This window comes from Amblyomma mixtum, chromosome 8 (assembly GCF_055824585.1).
Source record: "Amblyomma mixtum isolate Tamu chromosome 8, ASM5582458v1, whole genome shotgun sequence".
Lineage (NCBI taxonomy): Eukaryota > Metazoa > Arthropoda > Arachnida > Ixodida > Ixodidae > Amblyomma > Amblyomma mixtum.
Genome location: NC_143019.1, coordinates 68856289 through 68873225, shown reverse-complemented (window position 1 = coordinate 68873225; position 16937 = coordinate 68856289). Strand labels below are relative to the sequence as shown.

At 46.5% G+C, this 16937-nt stretch overlaps 1 protein-coding gene across 1 annotated transcript in view; it reads right to left on the bottom strand.

Moving 5' to 3' along the window:
- Positions 1 to 909: 909 nt before the first annotated feature.
- The window catches only part of Glyp (glycogen phosphorylase), a 29980-nt gene continuing 13952 nt past the window's right edge, over positions 910 to 16937 (bottom strand). Inside the window, exons 4-13 of the mRNA XM_089558431.1 lie at positions 15574 to 15756; positions 14654 to 14785; positions 13785 to 13896; positions 12816 to 12898; positions 11476 to 11712; positions 8790 to 9524; positions 8051 to 8272; positions 7177 to 7304; positions 6276 to 6410; positions 910 to 3477 (exon numbers count right to left, since the gene is read on the bottom strand). Coding sequence (XP_089414557.1) covers positions 3237 to 3477; positions 6276 to 6410; positions 7177 to 7304; positions 8051 to 8272; positions 8790 to 9524; positions 11476 to 11712; positions 12816 to 12898; positions 13785 to 13896; positions 14654 to 14785; positions 15574 to 15756 — 2208 coding nt within the window. The 3' untranslated portion in view covers positions 910 to 3236. The remainder of the gene's footprint in view (positions 3478 to 6275; positions 6411 to 7176; positions 7305 to 8050; positions 8273 to 8789; positions 9525 to 11475; positions 11713 to 12815; positions 12899 to 13784; positions 13897 to 14653; positions 14786 to 15573; positions 15757 to 16937) is intronic.

Genomic DNA, 16937 nt, shown 5'->3' with positions numbered 1-16937 from the left:
GTAACACCTCGAAGACCAGAATTCAACTTGCAAAAGTGGAAGTCTCCAAGCTTCCAAAGGCATGCTTCCCCCTGGGCAAGCACTTTGACGAAAGGCTGTGTAATCCAGAATATTTGGATTATATTTTGTGGCCCACTGTACATGCTCCACACATTAGAGGGTGTTGAACACTGTAAGGCAAGAGATTTGCAAGATTACATCTACGGTGAAAAAATTGAGGAGCGTTGGCCCCACTCAAGCACTGGGCAACAATACCTGACAATGAGTCGGTTAAAAAGCCCTGTGTGCCATACCTTAAGTTCAGCAACCAGCTCATGGCTTCAGCTTGCAGTCTTCAAGCATCACAATAGGTTTGCGAAAATGCGTTACCAAGATAAACTGGCATCTTTGAAAAACATGCCACTCTACCAAGATGACTTGAGAATGGCTATAGCTTATAATTTCAATGCGCCTAAGAACCACTGAGCAGGCTGAAATAGCATTAAACATTTTGCCCCTGCCCAAAGCTAGAGACACGCTTACAGCTCTATCCTGTTATACACTGTAGCTCTCAATACGTGGACAAGAGCAGCGTTGACAAGATATGCTGTGCACTTTTTTTTTTCAAGAGGTTCGTTCGGCACTTACATTCCACGAAGGTTACCAATTCATTTGATGTGAATGGTTGATATACAGAAGTTATTGCTTGGCTAGTCATGCATGTAGCTAGACAGTCCTTCCAATCAACTGGAAAAAAATCCAGTCTCCTACATGCAGACTGAGTGATGTCAATAGCACATGGTACAAGAGACTTGTCTGCGAGCCGCAATTGATTCACCAGCTTCTTTTCCTGGCTTTGGAAGACCCTTTGCTATCGTAGTGCACCACTTCATGTGTAGTGTGTGTCAAAGGAATTCACCCCAGCCTCAATTCAAGGTTTTTAAACATATCTTTAATCATTATAATAGACAGTCGTGCAACCGCCACATTCAACATGACTGCAATGCGCTGCAGCGGCTACAAGACGTGCTCTCACAGAGGAAAAAAAAGGCTTGCAACGCTTGCACCAAACAACACCAACAACTTTTCACTTTTCTTTTTTTTTTTCGTTCTTCTTCCACCAACACTTTTCTGTGACCATGGCTGCTCTGGAGGCAAGAGAGGCACCCGCTCCGAGCCATGGGGGAATGGAGGAACTTGTCTGGGTCGACGTTCTCAAAAGCAGGGCTCTTTCACCGCTCGTCTTCCCTGGCGCTATTGTAGGCTAAGGGTGAAAGACCTCGAGAAAAATTTATTGCTACCTACATAATGGATACAGGAAACGCGCAAAAAAAAATATATACGCGAACATTCCACACGTAAGCGCACAACAAAACGGAAACAAAAAGAAACTAGTCTCTGGACATAACGGGAGTTAAATAATAACAGCAGAAAGCAGAAGCAAAATGGGAAAAATTACATTAAAGAAAAGAAAATGAGTGAGGTGTCAGGCTTCCGGGAATCCGACAGGAAAGGAAAAAAAAAAGAATGCAAGAAAGGTTTTCTAAAAAGACGGAGGTGTAAGCACAACTGGGATCACATGGGCAGTTTGCAGTATGCAGCGGCACGACAGATGAGACCCCTCCTAGCTCACATCAAGGATGGTTATGCGTCCTTCGTCGAAGATCGAGGGTGCATAACTGGCAGAGCGTAGCTAATGATGCAGGGCGTCATTTCCAGCAACGCTGTGCGAGCGGCAATCGCAGACACCTCCACCCACTAATCGAAAACACTTGCTGCACATATTGGGGCTCCTAAATAGACTCTTGTTACGAAGACTGCAGTGCAGCAATTATACCAGGCTTATTCCACACTTTGACATCAAAAAGTTGAAATCCGAGTCCTGATGTACCGTTTAGGCTAAGCCTCAGACTTGTCTCCTCCTATTACCTTTCACAAAATCCCCAGAGAATGGTAAAGTCACCAGGCAATCCATTCAGCGCCGTAAGCCCGTTTACCCTCCTTTAAAATTCGAATCTCATAAACAGCACACTTTTAGCAAGTGCTCACATGAGTCTTTCAACAGGTGCACAATTTGATCAGTGGGATGTACAAATATAAAACAATAGTGGATCCAACAAGGCAAGTTATTACAAACTTGCTACTGAAATGAAAGCTGTCTTTATCTGCGACACATTTTTGCAAGGTGTTTTCACAGGTTTGTCCTATTAAAAAAGAAACTTGGGTGGCACTTGGTAAACCTGCATTCCTGTATTAACCAGGGGTGTCGATACAAGCAATAGGCAGATACACTGCACTAAACCAGAATGCTCAAGTACCATACCATTACCTCACTGCATTTCCTAACAAAATGCGCAGGCTCTTTTCAGGAACTAGTTATCCTTACCATACTTTCTGTACAGCGTTCCTATAGACATTTCTACAGACTGTTGGGAACACCCTTGCATAATGTTCTGCACACCTCTCACATGGATCGATTATCTTGCCGCTGACAGTGGATGCTAAACAGTTCTCATTGTTTAGCGTATGGCACAGCTCACTGTTTCCAAGTGTATCTAGCTAACATTGTTGCCCGGATCTTACTGGTTTGAACCAACTTTAGCTAAATTAAACAAATCAAAAAGAAATGCATGATATGCAGCACTGCAGCTTGGTTTTTAGACACTACCAATGGCATGACAGCATCACACTTCAAGAATTTGTCAGTGACGACAACTCTTGAATCTCACAAAAACCTCTGAGTGAAACTGATAAATTTTGAAAGTTCACTTTGAAAACTTTGAATGATTTCCCATCAGTGTTTCACAAATTCTAGCAATGGAATAGTGATTTCAGTTTAAGAAATGCCCGCACACTCCATGGCACCTCTGAACGTGGGATTTACCACAAAATTTTACCATCGATTACAATTACGAGCCTCAACTGAGAGCTCTCACAGGCGGCTCCAGATGTTCACACCACGAATGGTGCTTTCACCCGAATGGTACTTCCACGACATTCAACACCGGGCTAAAAATCTTGGGATGCTGCAATAAAGAGTCAACAGGAGCGACTCCTTCGAACGACTGCCTTCCATTTCTTTTTTTTCTTTTCCTCTCGCTTCTACAGAGTGCAGTCACAATCTGCCAACACAAAAAGGGGAGACAAGAGGTAGGCCAGTCCGATGGAGTCAGCGGAAGAAGCAGCGGCAGGCAGCTCGACGCTTCCGGTTGGCGGGCGGTGGTGCGTGCGCACACAGCTTCGGTCGCTCACTGTCCTTACTTATCCGTGGCGGCCTCGTCGCCCTTGACCTCGTGGGGTGCTGGCAGCTTCTCCCAGGTCGGCTCGACGCCCCAGATCTCGCGTGCATACTCGCAGATGGTGCGGTCACTCGAGAACTTGCCCGAGGAGGCAATGTTGAGCAGCGCCATCTTGGTCCACTCCTCCTGATTCGTGTACATGGCCGACACCCGCTCCTGGCACTTGATGTACGACTCAAAGTCGGCCAGCAGCAAGAACCTGCGTGCAACGGAGGGCAGCCCTTGAGTGAGTGCGTGTACGCCAAAGGGTCACTAAATGAAAATACAGAACATCAATGGGAGTAAGGAGCTATGCCAGACATACACTACTGTTTGGACACATTATCAGTGCTTCCACTGCGCGAGAAAGTGTCTACCTTAAAAGGAACCCCAATGGACACTGAAACTCCCTTGGATGTCCCATGGACGTCCTGGACGTCCACAGTCCAGGTATGGGTTCTCAAATATACCTTTGCTGCATTTTATTAAATCCTTCATGCATATAGCCAGTTTTTTGCCTTATATTGTCTGTATCTTAAGCAATTTGTGTTTTGTAAAAGCCTCTCCTGTGTCCTGGACGTCCACAGGTGTTCCGTTTGCAATGTGCTCAGCAATGCATCCTTGTTGCCTTGTCGCAATGGACACTGAAACTCCCTTAGATGTCCCATGGACGTCCATGGGACGTCCACAAGACGTCTAAGGGAGTTTCAGTGCTCATTGGGACAAGGCAACAAGGATGCATTGCTGAGCACATTGCAAACGGAATCCCCGATTTGCCATCAACACCTCGTAAAACAAGGGAGGCGTTATGCCATTTTTATGGCGCGCAACTTTCCGGACTCTTCAGCAAATCAGAGGAAAGGTCAGATGGCCCTTTGTTACAGTATTAGTCAAGAGAGGGCGTGACCGCCAAGTGAGCACTATGAAGACCAGTTTACCACCCTACGCACTATTAAGTGTCGGAATACTGTCGAGTCATCTCATTCGGAAAGAGGGCCTGGCAGCTTGTGCTTCTTCAATCGCTGTACACAATGGCTTCGGTTGAGTGGCCATGATGTAAAGTGCCATACGCTTTGCATTTTCGAATTGTGGTAGCACTCGCCATACTAGTTTCCTATCGAAACAGTATTTCTCACCTCAATAGTGCTTCACGTGAGCACAATGAACCATTCATGGCCAGTGGAGAGTGCACTTGGTGCGGTTACTGAAATTCTGAAGAGGCATCGCTAGAATGTCATTTTTAATGCAATAGAATTGGAGTTGTTGCACCAAAACCCCGTCAATGCCTCGAGACAAAATTAGTTGATTGGTCGAGGAGATGCCGTGACCATGTGATGGCAGGACAACCTGCCCTGATGTGCCACCATGATTGGTCAAGACAGCAATCAAGAATTGAAATAAAAATTTTAAAATAATGCGATACAGTAGACTCATTAGTTACTTCAAGGGATCAGAGATTGAATTATGAGAAGCGCCCCTAATATGATCCAAGACTAAGTGTGATTTGCTTTATGGACACCTATGCATATCAGTCTTGATACCATGGGTAGCATAAGAGGGCTATCGCACAGCTTCTACCCTCACCGTTTGATCACGTTCCCACGGGGCACTCACGGTAACTCAGGATGTACTAAGTCTGCCGCTATGGACTAGGGTGGCGCTGGTTAACACTATCAAGATTAGGTTACACTACACATAAATACCCCGAAAGCAGATCAGACAGCCTTCGCCGTAGCTCAGTTGGTACAGCACCAGATGCGAAATTCAGAGGTTATGTGTCCAAATCCCACCGGTAGCATGTGGTTGTTTTTTTCTGCATTCTAATCAAGTATCTTAAAATAATTACCCTATTAATCTCTCATTGATAAACACCACAAAAAAACACCCCCTATGCTTCTTGGTTTTGGTGCCCATTGGCTTTCGTCACGTATGCATACAAATAGTAATTTAGAACTCTTTCACCATGCAAAAAAAAGTCTTTTGGATCAGCAGCTGAGCATCACAGCCACTGAGCCACTGCAGCTGCTGTATGTGTGATATGTGTTTCTGGCTTTGAGAGGGTTACAGCGAGTGCTAGATGGAGTGAGAAATGTTTTTTTATGGTTTACTGGTGGTTTAACGTCCCAAAGCAACTCTGGCTATGAGGGACGCCGTAGTGGAGGGCTCCGGAAATTTCGAACACCTGGGGTTCTTTAACGTGCACTGACATCGCACACGAGAAACGTGCTGGGGCAGACTTCAGCCTCCTGCCTCACAGCGAGTTTGTGGGCAGTGTCCCAAGAACGCTCGATCTTCTGTTCGACTCTTCACACCTTGTGGCTCTGGCCTCCCACGTACAGCATTCGGAGCCACATACGCTCTGCCTCGGCTAAATCATCGGCCCTCCCGCAACACGACCAGTGTACCACACCCCCACTGGCAGATTTAGCGTAACTGCTACACAGTGCACAGGCACACATGAAGGCATACCATAAAGCCATTTCGGGACGTTATCTTTAGCCGCATTTCAAGGCATTTGGCACTGTCTGCCACGCCACACAGTGGCACTCTCTATGCGCAGAGGTACAACAGTGCGAGCACTAGTACCACTGTGCATAAAAGACACTACAAAACCATGACCTGGCAATCGGCACAGCACAATTCTCCTTTTCACCTCGTTTCACCTTCACATTGCGCTGACACCAATGACTCCACAGAACTAAGAAACATTTTTTTTAACGGCCAACATCGCAAAATAAATTCACTTGGATTGTAAACCAGGACCTCCCTTTCATATCACTTGCACCTGGACAGTCACTGATGAATTAAAAACAAAAACACAAGCATGTATCCCAAAGGGCCTGAGCAGTGAAGTGCAGATGCTTCATAAGGTACACAATATGACTTCAAAGACAAAAACTAAAAGGAATTAATGCGTTTCAAATAGAGAAGCTAATATTGCCCTTTGCCTTCTGTGATCCCAGTAACTGCTGCCCTCTTAAGTGGCTCACATTAAGTGTAGACTGGTCAAAGGCCTACCTGTCATGGTTGAGCAGCACATTGGTGAGGTCATGGAAGAGGTTGGGGTTGGATGGGCTGAAGAAGCCACTGTTGATCTGGTCAATGGCCTTCTTGGCCTCAGGCAGCCGGTTGTAGTAGTCCCAGGCATTGTAGCTGCAGAGAAACAGTCCGTGGTGAGACTGAGCGTAATGAGCAAAAACAGGGGTAGGTGCACTCGTACCTGACATGACCCTTAAGGGGTGAATTCCCTCATGTACTGTAAAACCTTGTTCATATGCTGCCGGTTTGTGCACTCAAACCATGGGCAATAAAAATTTCCAGTAGAGTTTCTCTATTTTTCTTCTGGCTAATATGTTCCCAGATAACACGATTTCCTGGCTATTTTAATATCTAGACAAATAATGGTCGTATAATATGTGTAGCAGCCAACTGCACATGTCAGTGGGCCTAATTTGGAAGCATGTGATGTGATCAGCTGAAATGCAGTGACTGTCACCCACTGTGGTGGCTTCTCTGCAACGCGAGGGTGCAAAACGGCAAAGCATCAAAAAAAAAAATAAAGAGTGGTAGCATACGAGTGGGCCTTTCCTGAAAGGATGCAATACGAAGAGGAAAAACACTGGCTTCTTTGCAGTACCTAAGGGCAAGGGGGAGAAGCATCTGAGAACTTACATACGAGCGTGCCGGGTCTGGGGAATGCAGCACAAAAAGCAAGAACACTGCGACAGCTTCCTCGTAACGCATTGGTGCCAGAAGGCAAAGCATCCAAAATCGCAAGGAAGATATCCTGGCTACCAGGGCCATTGTGGTTGATGGACCGGATGTGTTGCGAAGACAACACAAATGCATTCTGCGATGATTAGAACAGGAGCTGTTCAGACAGGGCATGTTTCCCAACGGCAGGAGACGCATAGCTCACCCTTTCTTCTTGAGATCGTCAACCTCCTCTTCGTTCATGCCAAAGATGAAGATATTCTCAGGCCCCATCTCTTCCCGCATCTCGACATTGGCACCGTCCAGTGTGCCAATGGTCAGTGCACCATTCAGCTGCAATTAAAGAAAAAAAAAGCACCTCACGTCAGTGCTGGAGCAGTTGATCTTCGTTAAAACAGCATAAGTACTTTAAAAAAATCTAGTGCCTAAGCTAACATAACGCTATTATCATTCAGCTACTTTAACTGCGCTAGGTGGCACTCGCACATAGATAAGCAACATCGGGTTAACATCAAATTAACTTCACACTGAAGGAAGCAAAAAAAAAGTGAAAAATATACTGCACTAAGCAGCCTTACTGCCCCAACAAGGCTTTCTTGGAGCTGTAGAAAAGCTCAGTGCATGAGCCATTGCTTGGAACAGTAGTTTCCAAGTATACATCTGCTTCGATACTGTCACACATTAGCACACATCAAGGCGCATCACACTCCAGCGCAATTCCTTGCAATTCCTTACCTAGAAAGTTTACATAAAGAACTTCCTGGAGAAAAAGTTTATGGGGCACTCAAGTAGTGCAACAAGAGTTTCAGCATCAGCTGTAAACGTAATGAGATGTGCCGTAATGGGCCATGTGACCCGCTGTCATCGGTCACATGTGACCAATGGGCCACATGACAGGTCATGCCACCCATTAGCGATGGGGTCACATGATGGGTTATGCAACTAGTGACAATGATTCATAACCCTGCTATGTGATGACATATCACGCGGACAGCGACCATGCAATCTTGAGAAGAGGGGGCTGCATTAGGACAACTGATGCTGCACAAGACTGAAATTGAAGGAAGAATAACGCAGACCATGAACTTCATGTTTCCAGTGCCCGAGGCCTCCGTGCCAGCTGTGGAGATCTGCTCGCTGAGGTCAGCAGCCGGGATGATCTTCTCGGCCAAGCTGACACGGTAGTTCTCCAGGTAGAGAACCTTGAGCTTGTCACCCACGACGGGGTCATGGTTCACTACGTTGCCCACCGCAATGATCAGCTTGATGATTTGCTTCGCTATGTGGTAGCCGGGTGCTGCCTGTGATACAAGCGTCGGAAGTGCCAGGATTAGTACAGGTCCCTTCAAGGCACACAAACAGGATTACGTACATCCTCTATTCCTGACAAGAAAGTGAATATCAGTTCTGTGCTTATTAATAAAAAGAGAATAAACTCAACTCCAGAGTATGTCCTTAGCACACTTGAAGAATTATTCCTGCATTTCTCTGGCATTTAAGCAGAGATGCATGGAAATATTCGGCATTACACCTCATGTTAGTGCCAATCATACACATGGTTACACATGATTACATGAAGGATGGCATATGTCTGGAGGCACCGTCATCTACTTGTTGCCAGTGCCCAAATGCACCTTGTACTGGTTGAAACTAAGTCTGCACATGGGACACATCTTGTCTTTGAATTTGAGAAAATAAATCCCGAAACGAGAGGAAACAAAGGATTATTCTGACGACAGAAATTGCAGGTGCTTTCGTATGCAAGTAAATGAGGCAATTTGCTGGAAAAAAAGCCAAGACGCTCTGGGTGATGCTCACCTTCCCGCCGATCATGACGGTTCGTGGCACGAAGGGGGCGCTGGGGTCGGCCTTGATGCGGTTGTAGAGGGTGATGATGTGCAGGCAGTTGAGCAGCTGCCGCTTGTACTCGTGGATGCGCTTCACCTGCATGTCGAACATGGAGGCCGGGTTGAGCTTGAGGCCCGTCAGCTTGTGCAGGTACTCGCACAGGCGCATCTTGTTCTCCTGCTTGACCTTCTGGAGGTCGCGCAGGAACGCCTTGTCGTTCACCAGCGGCTTCAGCTTGGTCAGCTGGTCCAGGTGGACGATCCAGTCCTCGCCAATCTTGTCGGCGATCAGGTCGGCCAGGCTCGGGTTGCAAAGCAGCAGCCAACGACGGGGCGTGATGCCGTTGGTCTTGTTGAGGAAGCGCTCAGGGTACATCTCGTAGAAGTCGCGGAACAGGTCCTTCTTGAGGATCTCGGAGTGGATGCGGGCCACGCCGTTGATCTTGTGCGAGCACACAATGGCCAGGTGGGCCATGTTGATGCGCTTCTCGCCCTCCTCTTCGACCATGGACATGCGCCGGAGGCGGTCGTCGTCTCCGGGGAACTTCTTGGCCACCTCGCCCAGGAAGCGGGCGTTGACGTCGTATATGATCTGCAGGTGGCGCGGAAGCAAGTTCTGCAACATGGCACACGGCCAACGCTCCAGGGCTTCGGGCAGCACCGTGTGGTTGGTGTAGGCGCACGTCCGCGTTGTCAGGTCCACCGCCTGACAGAGAGAAAAGAACCTGTTCAGACACAACCAGGACAAAGGAAGCAGCATCGCAAAATGCCGAATGCTGACCTGATCTTACTTTGCGGAGACAAGCACGAAAAACAACAGTTCCAGACAGAGTGTTGAGTTTGGTTTAACCCAGTGACGAAAGGCCGGCAGAAGCATTGCAGTTTTAGCACTACACAAAAATATGCAAAAATACTAGTATGCATTGAACAGATGTCTCACAAATGATACTTGTCACAAGAAATTGGAGATTAAAACAGCAATGAAGCATACGCGATACTTTCTTTGGAACAATGTATGGCTTTTTAAGTTCAGCTTTTCATGAGTGTTCAATACACATATGTGATACCCGGGCCTCGCGCTCAGTAGCAGTGCACCACACCCACTAAGTCATCGCAGTGGGCATTACAAATCTGAAATTTTACAAACATTGCCAAGTTCACATCTATCAGCATAAGAACCAGGGCACCCTAGTTCCTTACGAAGTGGAACTGTATGTTTCTGGTGAAACCAAGCAACACACTGTGATACACTGATGTTTCTGTTGGTAGCTCTAGGCAAGCAAAATCACAAAATTCGGCACTGGACAAACCCCACTGTTCAAAGAGTGTAGCTCAAGCTCGAACGAGCCAATGAATGGGGAGCATTAGCACACATGAATGAATGACCAGTGCCATTCGGTGCTTATGACTATGTCTCTTACCCCCCAAAAATTGGAGGAGACACTTAAGCCTGTTTCATATGCAAGTGAAAATGGTAACGAAACCTGCCACCGCGACGGAAAAACCTGTTTTGAGTCATCGCTGCGATGAGCGGCGAGGTTTCAACAAGTTGGAAATTTTCGCGGCGCTCAATCGCTCAGTCGCTTGCATGTGAACCGGCCTTTAAGCTGCGCCTTAAAGGTGCACTGAAGAGGAATCTGAACACGTCTTTTTGCCGCGGGAACTCAATCTACACGTTCCGAGCATTCTTAGAAACTTCCGATTTATTGCCCTGTGTGGCCGATTTCCCTAATTAAATCGAATTAACATCCGGCTCCCGTTTTTTTTTTTTAAATTTTCCCCCGTATGGTGGGCGGAGTCGACCAACGCGGGAAGTGCCTTTCACCCAGTCCCGTGGCGGCTTGCCGCTCTGTCATCGGCGGAGTAGTACGTAGTGATCCGTAGAAGCAAATAGTCCGCGCGTATTTTTATTTCTCCAGGCTTATTTTGCGGTTATATTATCTGCAAATGAAACTATTTATTCGCGGAAACCTAAAAAACAAAATGAAGCGAAAGCAAAGCCTCCACGGAGCTGGCTGAAAGGCACTCCCCGCGTTGGTCGACTCCGCCCACCGTATGAGGGAGAATTAAAAAAAAAAGGCGGGAGCCGGGCGTTAATTCGATTTAATTAGGGAAATTGGCCACACAGGGCAATAAGTCGCAGTTTCTAAGAATGCTAGGAACGTGTAGATAGAGTTCAGATTCCTCTTCAGTGCACCTTTAAGCGTAAGTTGCAATAGCGTAATGCGTTATTTCCCATATACGCAGGTAATTTTCCACCTTACATTCATAGATCCTTGGGAGTCCTCACACCACTCCTGGTGCAGTGGTGCAGCAGTTTAGTGATTCGCCACTACCCTGTGATTGGCAGGTGCTTCTACCGGTGGGCCTCGTGCGACCCAGGTTGCTCTCCCCGAGCGACCAATCACTTACTCGCTCTCCCCGAGTGACCAATCATCTGCTATGGTGATCAGTTTGCTCACAATCTGGTGGTCAGGCTATGATCACGCCGCAAAGTCACATGACTTAGGTGGCCCAACCTGCCTCCTAGGTTGCTTCTCTGGGTATCTTTTGCATATTTTTCACTCACAGTCAATGACGCCGACTACGCCGACGCCGGAATTTCTGCTACACAAGCTCCTTAATGCTATCGCGTTAGGAACCGAACAGGATCGCACCTTTTCAAAATCTAGGCCCTCGATGTCGACGAGGATGCGGATGAGCTCGGGGATGGCGAGCGCAGGGTGGGTGTCGTTGAGCTGGATGGCCACCTTCTCGGGGATCTGGTCCATCTGCGTGCGGACGGCCGTCGTCTTGCCAAACTTGGATGCCTTGTAGCGACGCAGGATGTCCTGGAGCGTCGCGGCCACCATGAAGTACTCCTGCTTCAGCCGGAGCTCCTTGCCCTCAAACATCTGGACAGATAACCACAGGCCACGTGATGGGAAAAACCAAGAGGCCCGGCTGAACTGAGGCACTGGATGGATGACAGCATTCACAGTGGCAGCAGAGGCCAAGAAGCCAGCACAACAAGCATCCCGGCAATGCTGATGCCATTTCGTAATGGGTGCTGCGACTCCTGTCACAACGCAAATGAAAAAGGTGGAAGGACTACAAGTGCAAGATGTGAGTTTCGGTGCATAACATTTCATCAGGAACGCATGCAAGACCAGTGCAGTTTAGTTGGGGGAACTAAGGCGACCCTGACGAGTGAGTACAGACCCTTTCCAAATTTTTAGCACCATTTAGAAGGAACCAGTGGAAATTCTAGAATCCATGAAAAATCAAGCACCAAACGTAAGTTAGGTTGGCAAGAATTGCCAGCACACAGATGCAGAAACTTGAATGCCAGCTAGGGTGGCTTCTCTGCATTACAGCAATGTCATGTGGAATGATACACAACGACAAAAGCCTTTGCTGCTTTTACCATCACCTTGATAGCTGATGTAACCGCACTATGACTAAGGTCCCTAGTTTCCCCCAGCATTTTTCGTGAAATTCTGTGTTAGGAAGCACATCCTCTTTTTTGATGCTATTGTAGTTATAGACAACAGTAGTAATGACAGTGTCACTTTGCCTTATTTGCATGGATACAATGTGAGAGGGCAGTTTCAGAAATCTGGAGAATATTAACTCTGCTCTATACTATTTTGTGCCCCATCAATGCTAACTAGTGGGCAGCTACTAAGGATGCTGGCCAGAATAAGCGAAGGCTGCATTGCAGACCTGTCACATTTGCGTATGCACTGATTCACAGAAACGCTAGGGAAAACACAACCTCATGAAGCACACACCCTTGCAATGAAGCTCTCCAGTATCCCAAGTGAAAGCACAAAATTTAGAAAATAAATCGGTGCTTGCAACTATCACATCTCTGCTTTGCTTTCTTGAATGCCACAAAGGCAGCCTAAAGAAAGCAACAGAATATGAATCCCGTGCTGCTGAAACAGGATGCACTCAGTCCAAGGCTGAGGAACGGCCACGACTAACATCGACAAAGATCGCGGCCAAGACTCACATTGTCGTTGGGGTAGAGCACCCGGGAGATGTTCTCCGCCAAGTTTCGGTCAAGAACGGCCTGAATGTAGTCTCCATTGTTGACTGCAGAGAATACAGCACAGCCACAAACCCGTCACCAGTGCAAAGCAGCAACACCAGGGGAGTTTTAAGATCATTTGTGACGACTTGGTTTCTTTCCCTATGATGTGTCCTTCTTAGTTACCTTAGCTAACAAGGGAGGGCACCTGTGTCGCACTGACACTAGCGCCAGAAACAGCGTGATAGTAGTTGCTAGCGCGGACAGAGAGCTATTTCATTCTTTGGCCTCTGGAGCTCGTCGTGTGTGAATGTTCCAGTACGGCGCTCCGCTATCTGCCAGCGAGGCAAGGGCTCACGGAAACCAGTGCTCAAGCTGACCTACCAATTATTGAAATACCGAACTCAGTTGACATATTTCGTATCTACACAGTTTTGCTCTCACCTGGGAACTGCCAAATAAAAGAAATATTCACGTAAAAACACTGCAAATATAACCTGAAACATGTCTCATGCTTTGGGGCACAGCAACACAACACTCGCATGTCATTCTTTCAATACAAGTCACTTTGCTTTACACAAAATGTGTGCGGAACATGCGGCATGTGCCATCTGTGTCTGTAGCCTACATATTGTAAAACAACGGGTAAACAATCTGAGCTCTATCACACTAAAAGAGCACAGATGTAATCGTGGTTGCATGTAGTGACAGGTTTAGTTAAGCGATATCAGTGAAGAAATAAATGAGAAAAACCTAGAAAACATCGTTTCTACACTGGAACCACTTAAACTGCCACAAAAAAAAAAAAAATTAGCAGCAATAACTGCCATTCACGCTTAACCACGAAAGGATAAAATGTATCCTCCTCAGCTTGCATTCAAGAGCCAGCATTTTGGGTGGCTGTGAACACACAATCAAAGGTCACAACCACAAGCTGAAGACAACACTCACAGAAGCGGAGATTGAAGTTGATGGGAGACTTGCACGACCACAGACGCATGGTGTTGACGACGTTGTTGCGGAACCCTGGAATTGGGTTGTCGTATGGCATGGCAAACACCACCTGGAAATGGATCCGCATGATCACATTGCTTTCTATAGCCTAATCATGAAACGCCAAGTGCACTCAAATATACTGGCTTCCAGTACACGTGTGCCTAAAGAAAAGTAAGGAATGACTGATCTTGATATCGCAACTCCAAGCATTCTTCAGATTCCCTCTTTCGAAATCATCAAGCCAGCCTAATGACAGAACAGATATTATAGTAGCCAACAGTCACTAAAACCAAGCAAAGCATAGGAGAATGTTTCTATTTTTATTTTCGGTGTAGATCATTGGGAAATTTCTAGCGCAACCATCTTTTGCGGAAAAGAAAATTGATTAGAAAGGAAAGAACAATCACATGCCACCGGTGGGATCTGAACCCATGACCTCTGCATGTCACGTGTGGCGCTCTACCAACTGAGCCACAGCAGCAGCTGTCGGCCTTACTTTTGAGGGTATTTATTTTCCATGTAACCAAACCTTGAGTGTTCACCAATGCCACCCTCAACCTTACCGCTAGACATGACTGAACAATAAGGGAGGCAGCTTTGCAAAAATCCTCTTACGCTTCCTATGCCATCAAGACTGCCAGAACTGAGGCCCTAGTTAAGCTAATTAGCAGCTAATTAGCAAGTGTCACATTCTATTCATAGTCATATGCAACTGGCCCTCACCCCTTACCCCTATCTGCAGCCAAAGTAGACGAGCTGCTACGCCGCCAAATCAAGCGATGTCACACTAACAGCTATCGCTGAAAAAAAAGTGCCGACATTACCTGAGTGTCGACCCACTTGAAGCCCTTGTCGGTCTTCTCGACGCGGCCGTAGAAGTTGATGGGAATCATGTACTCGGGGCGAGCCTTTTCCCATGGGTTGCCAAAGCGAAGCCAGTCATCCGGCACTTCAGTCTGCGAGGTGCACACACAAGCATGTATGCATGGACAGCAGCGACCACATAAATAGTATAACATGCAGTTTAGGGACCTCGTTCACAAGATACCGAATTGTAAAAGCACAAGCAAAGACAAAGGACAACACAACTAGCCCAACAGACAAATTTTTTTTTTGTTCACTAAACTAGTCTATCTCAGTCTAGATCAGCAGGTCTAGTACTAGAATGATTACGAATGGACATTTTACCTGCCATATCAGCTACTCATAGAGTATAGTGAAAAAAAAAACAAGCTAATAGGTAACACAAAGCCCACTGCACAGATTTATAAGCACCCTATCAGCAAAAAGGACATGCATGCATTGTCAACATAATGTTTTGTAATTCGCCATAGCTGGACATGTGTCCATTACTCTCCTCATCTCGTTTCAATAACTGGCACAAATCAAGTGGCAAAAGTGTACAGTCTCACTAGCAATGGCTTGTGAATGAAAGATTAAGGAAAGAAAAACAGAGGCACTACTTGGGAAAAACTCATTGTGCCGCTGAAAGTAAAGCTAATTTTTTTTTCCAGCACCATATTTACGTTTCGCACCGAAAAATCGCTGCCTAAGGTTTCAGCTGCTTGAACAACAATGAAAACCTCAACAATGAAAACCTTTGATCACCAACTTACCCAGCAACAGCTGGGCCAGGTCTAATCGAACTCTACGTGTTGCTCCTAACACTGGAGAAGCGAGACTTTTGAACGCAGGCACGGCTGTAACATGGTTCAGGCAGCCCGCAGCACACCGAGACCCTCACCTGCTCGCCGTTGGTGATCTTTTGTGTGAAGATGCCGTACTCGTAGCGGATGCCGTAGCCGTAGGCTGCCAGGCCCAGGGTGGCCATGGAGTCTAGGAAGCAGGCAGCCAGCCGACCGAGGCCACCATTGCCCAGACCGGCATCCTCCTCTATCTCTTCCAGCTCTTCAATGTCCAGGCCCATCTGCCAATCATTGCCCCCATCACTATGCATTTCAAATACAGTCACATTTTTCAATCCATGCGACCAGCAGATTGTTACCCAAAATACAAAATATACAACAAAAAACAGTAGAGCAATTACTCCTCTCGAAGAAAATGACTAGGAATGGAAGAGAAAACAATCGAATTCAATCGCAAAGTCTGGCACCAGAAAAAAAAAATGGTCTGGGGAAAGCAGTTCCATTTTCCTATCATTCTCAGGAAAGAGCCGTGCTAATATGCCTTTGTTTTATCAAATAGTGGCGGTAGAGAAAAATCGTGTGTGGCATGTTCTTGTGGAAACAGGCTAAAAGTTTATCTAGTTTTCCCTGAAAGAGCTAATGAAAGAACTGTGAAGAAAGATGAGGTGATTAAACTTCCTGCGTGCTTTTGGTGCTTGAATGTGATCCTGCTGCATTATTAAAGAAGAAAAATTTTGCCGTCAGTGTTAAAAAAAAAAAATCTGCCTGCCCTGCACTGAACACAATCAGGTTCATCATCATTTATTATCCCTTAAAGGCCCCTAAGTGGGGTATTACGCATTACATAAGGGGAGGGGGGATCGATAACATACGTATTAATGGTCAGTAATAGAAAAACGAGAACAGGCACCACAATACAGTAATACGATACAGTAATGCAATAACAATGCAAGGATACCATATATTGTAACAGAGCAAAATTAAAAAACTCCTAAAACAGACTGTAAGCACTATAAGTACAATATAGAAAAGAAAACGCAACACGGACCACAGTCACAAACTCGAAGGAATAACAAATCATGCAAAAATCAAACAGAGGTAGTTATTTGTTGAGATGGGCAGCAAGTTTAGTTCTAAATTTAAGTGAGTTGTGCTCGGAGGTTGGCCGATATCTTTCTTAGGTGCGACTGTCCCACACTGGTACTTGGAAGGTTTTCAGGACAGGCACACAAAAAGTCTCGCTCTAACAGAACACCTGAACAGCACTGCGGAAGAGGAGATGAAGGGAGAGCGACGATGAAGTGCCTGCGATGAAGTGCCTGCGATGAAGTGCAGGCACGTATGGCACGGCACGTCGTCTAGGGCGTGCGTGCATAGGGTTTGGGTCCCATGTTAGTAAACGACAAACACATAGAAAGACTGTACAGTCTGACCCGGTTTGATTTAATTTGATTTATGAGGG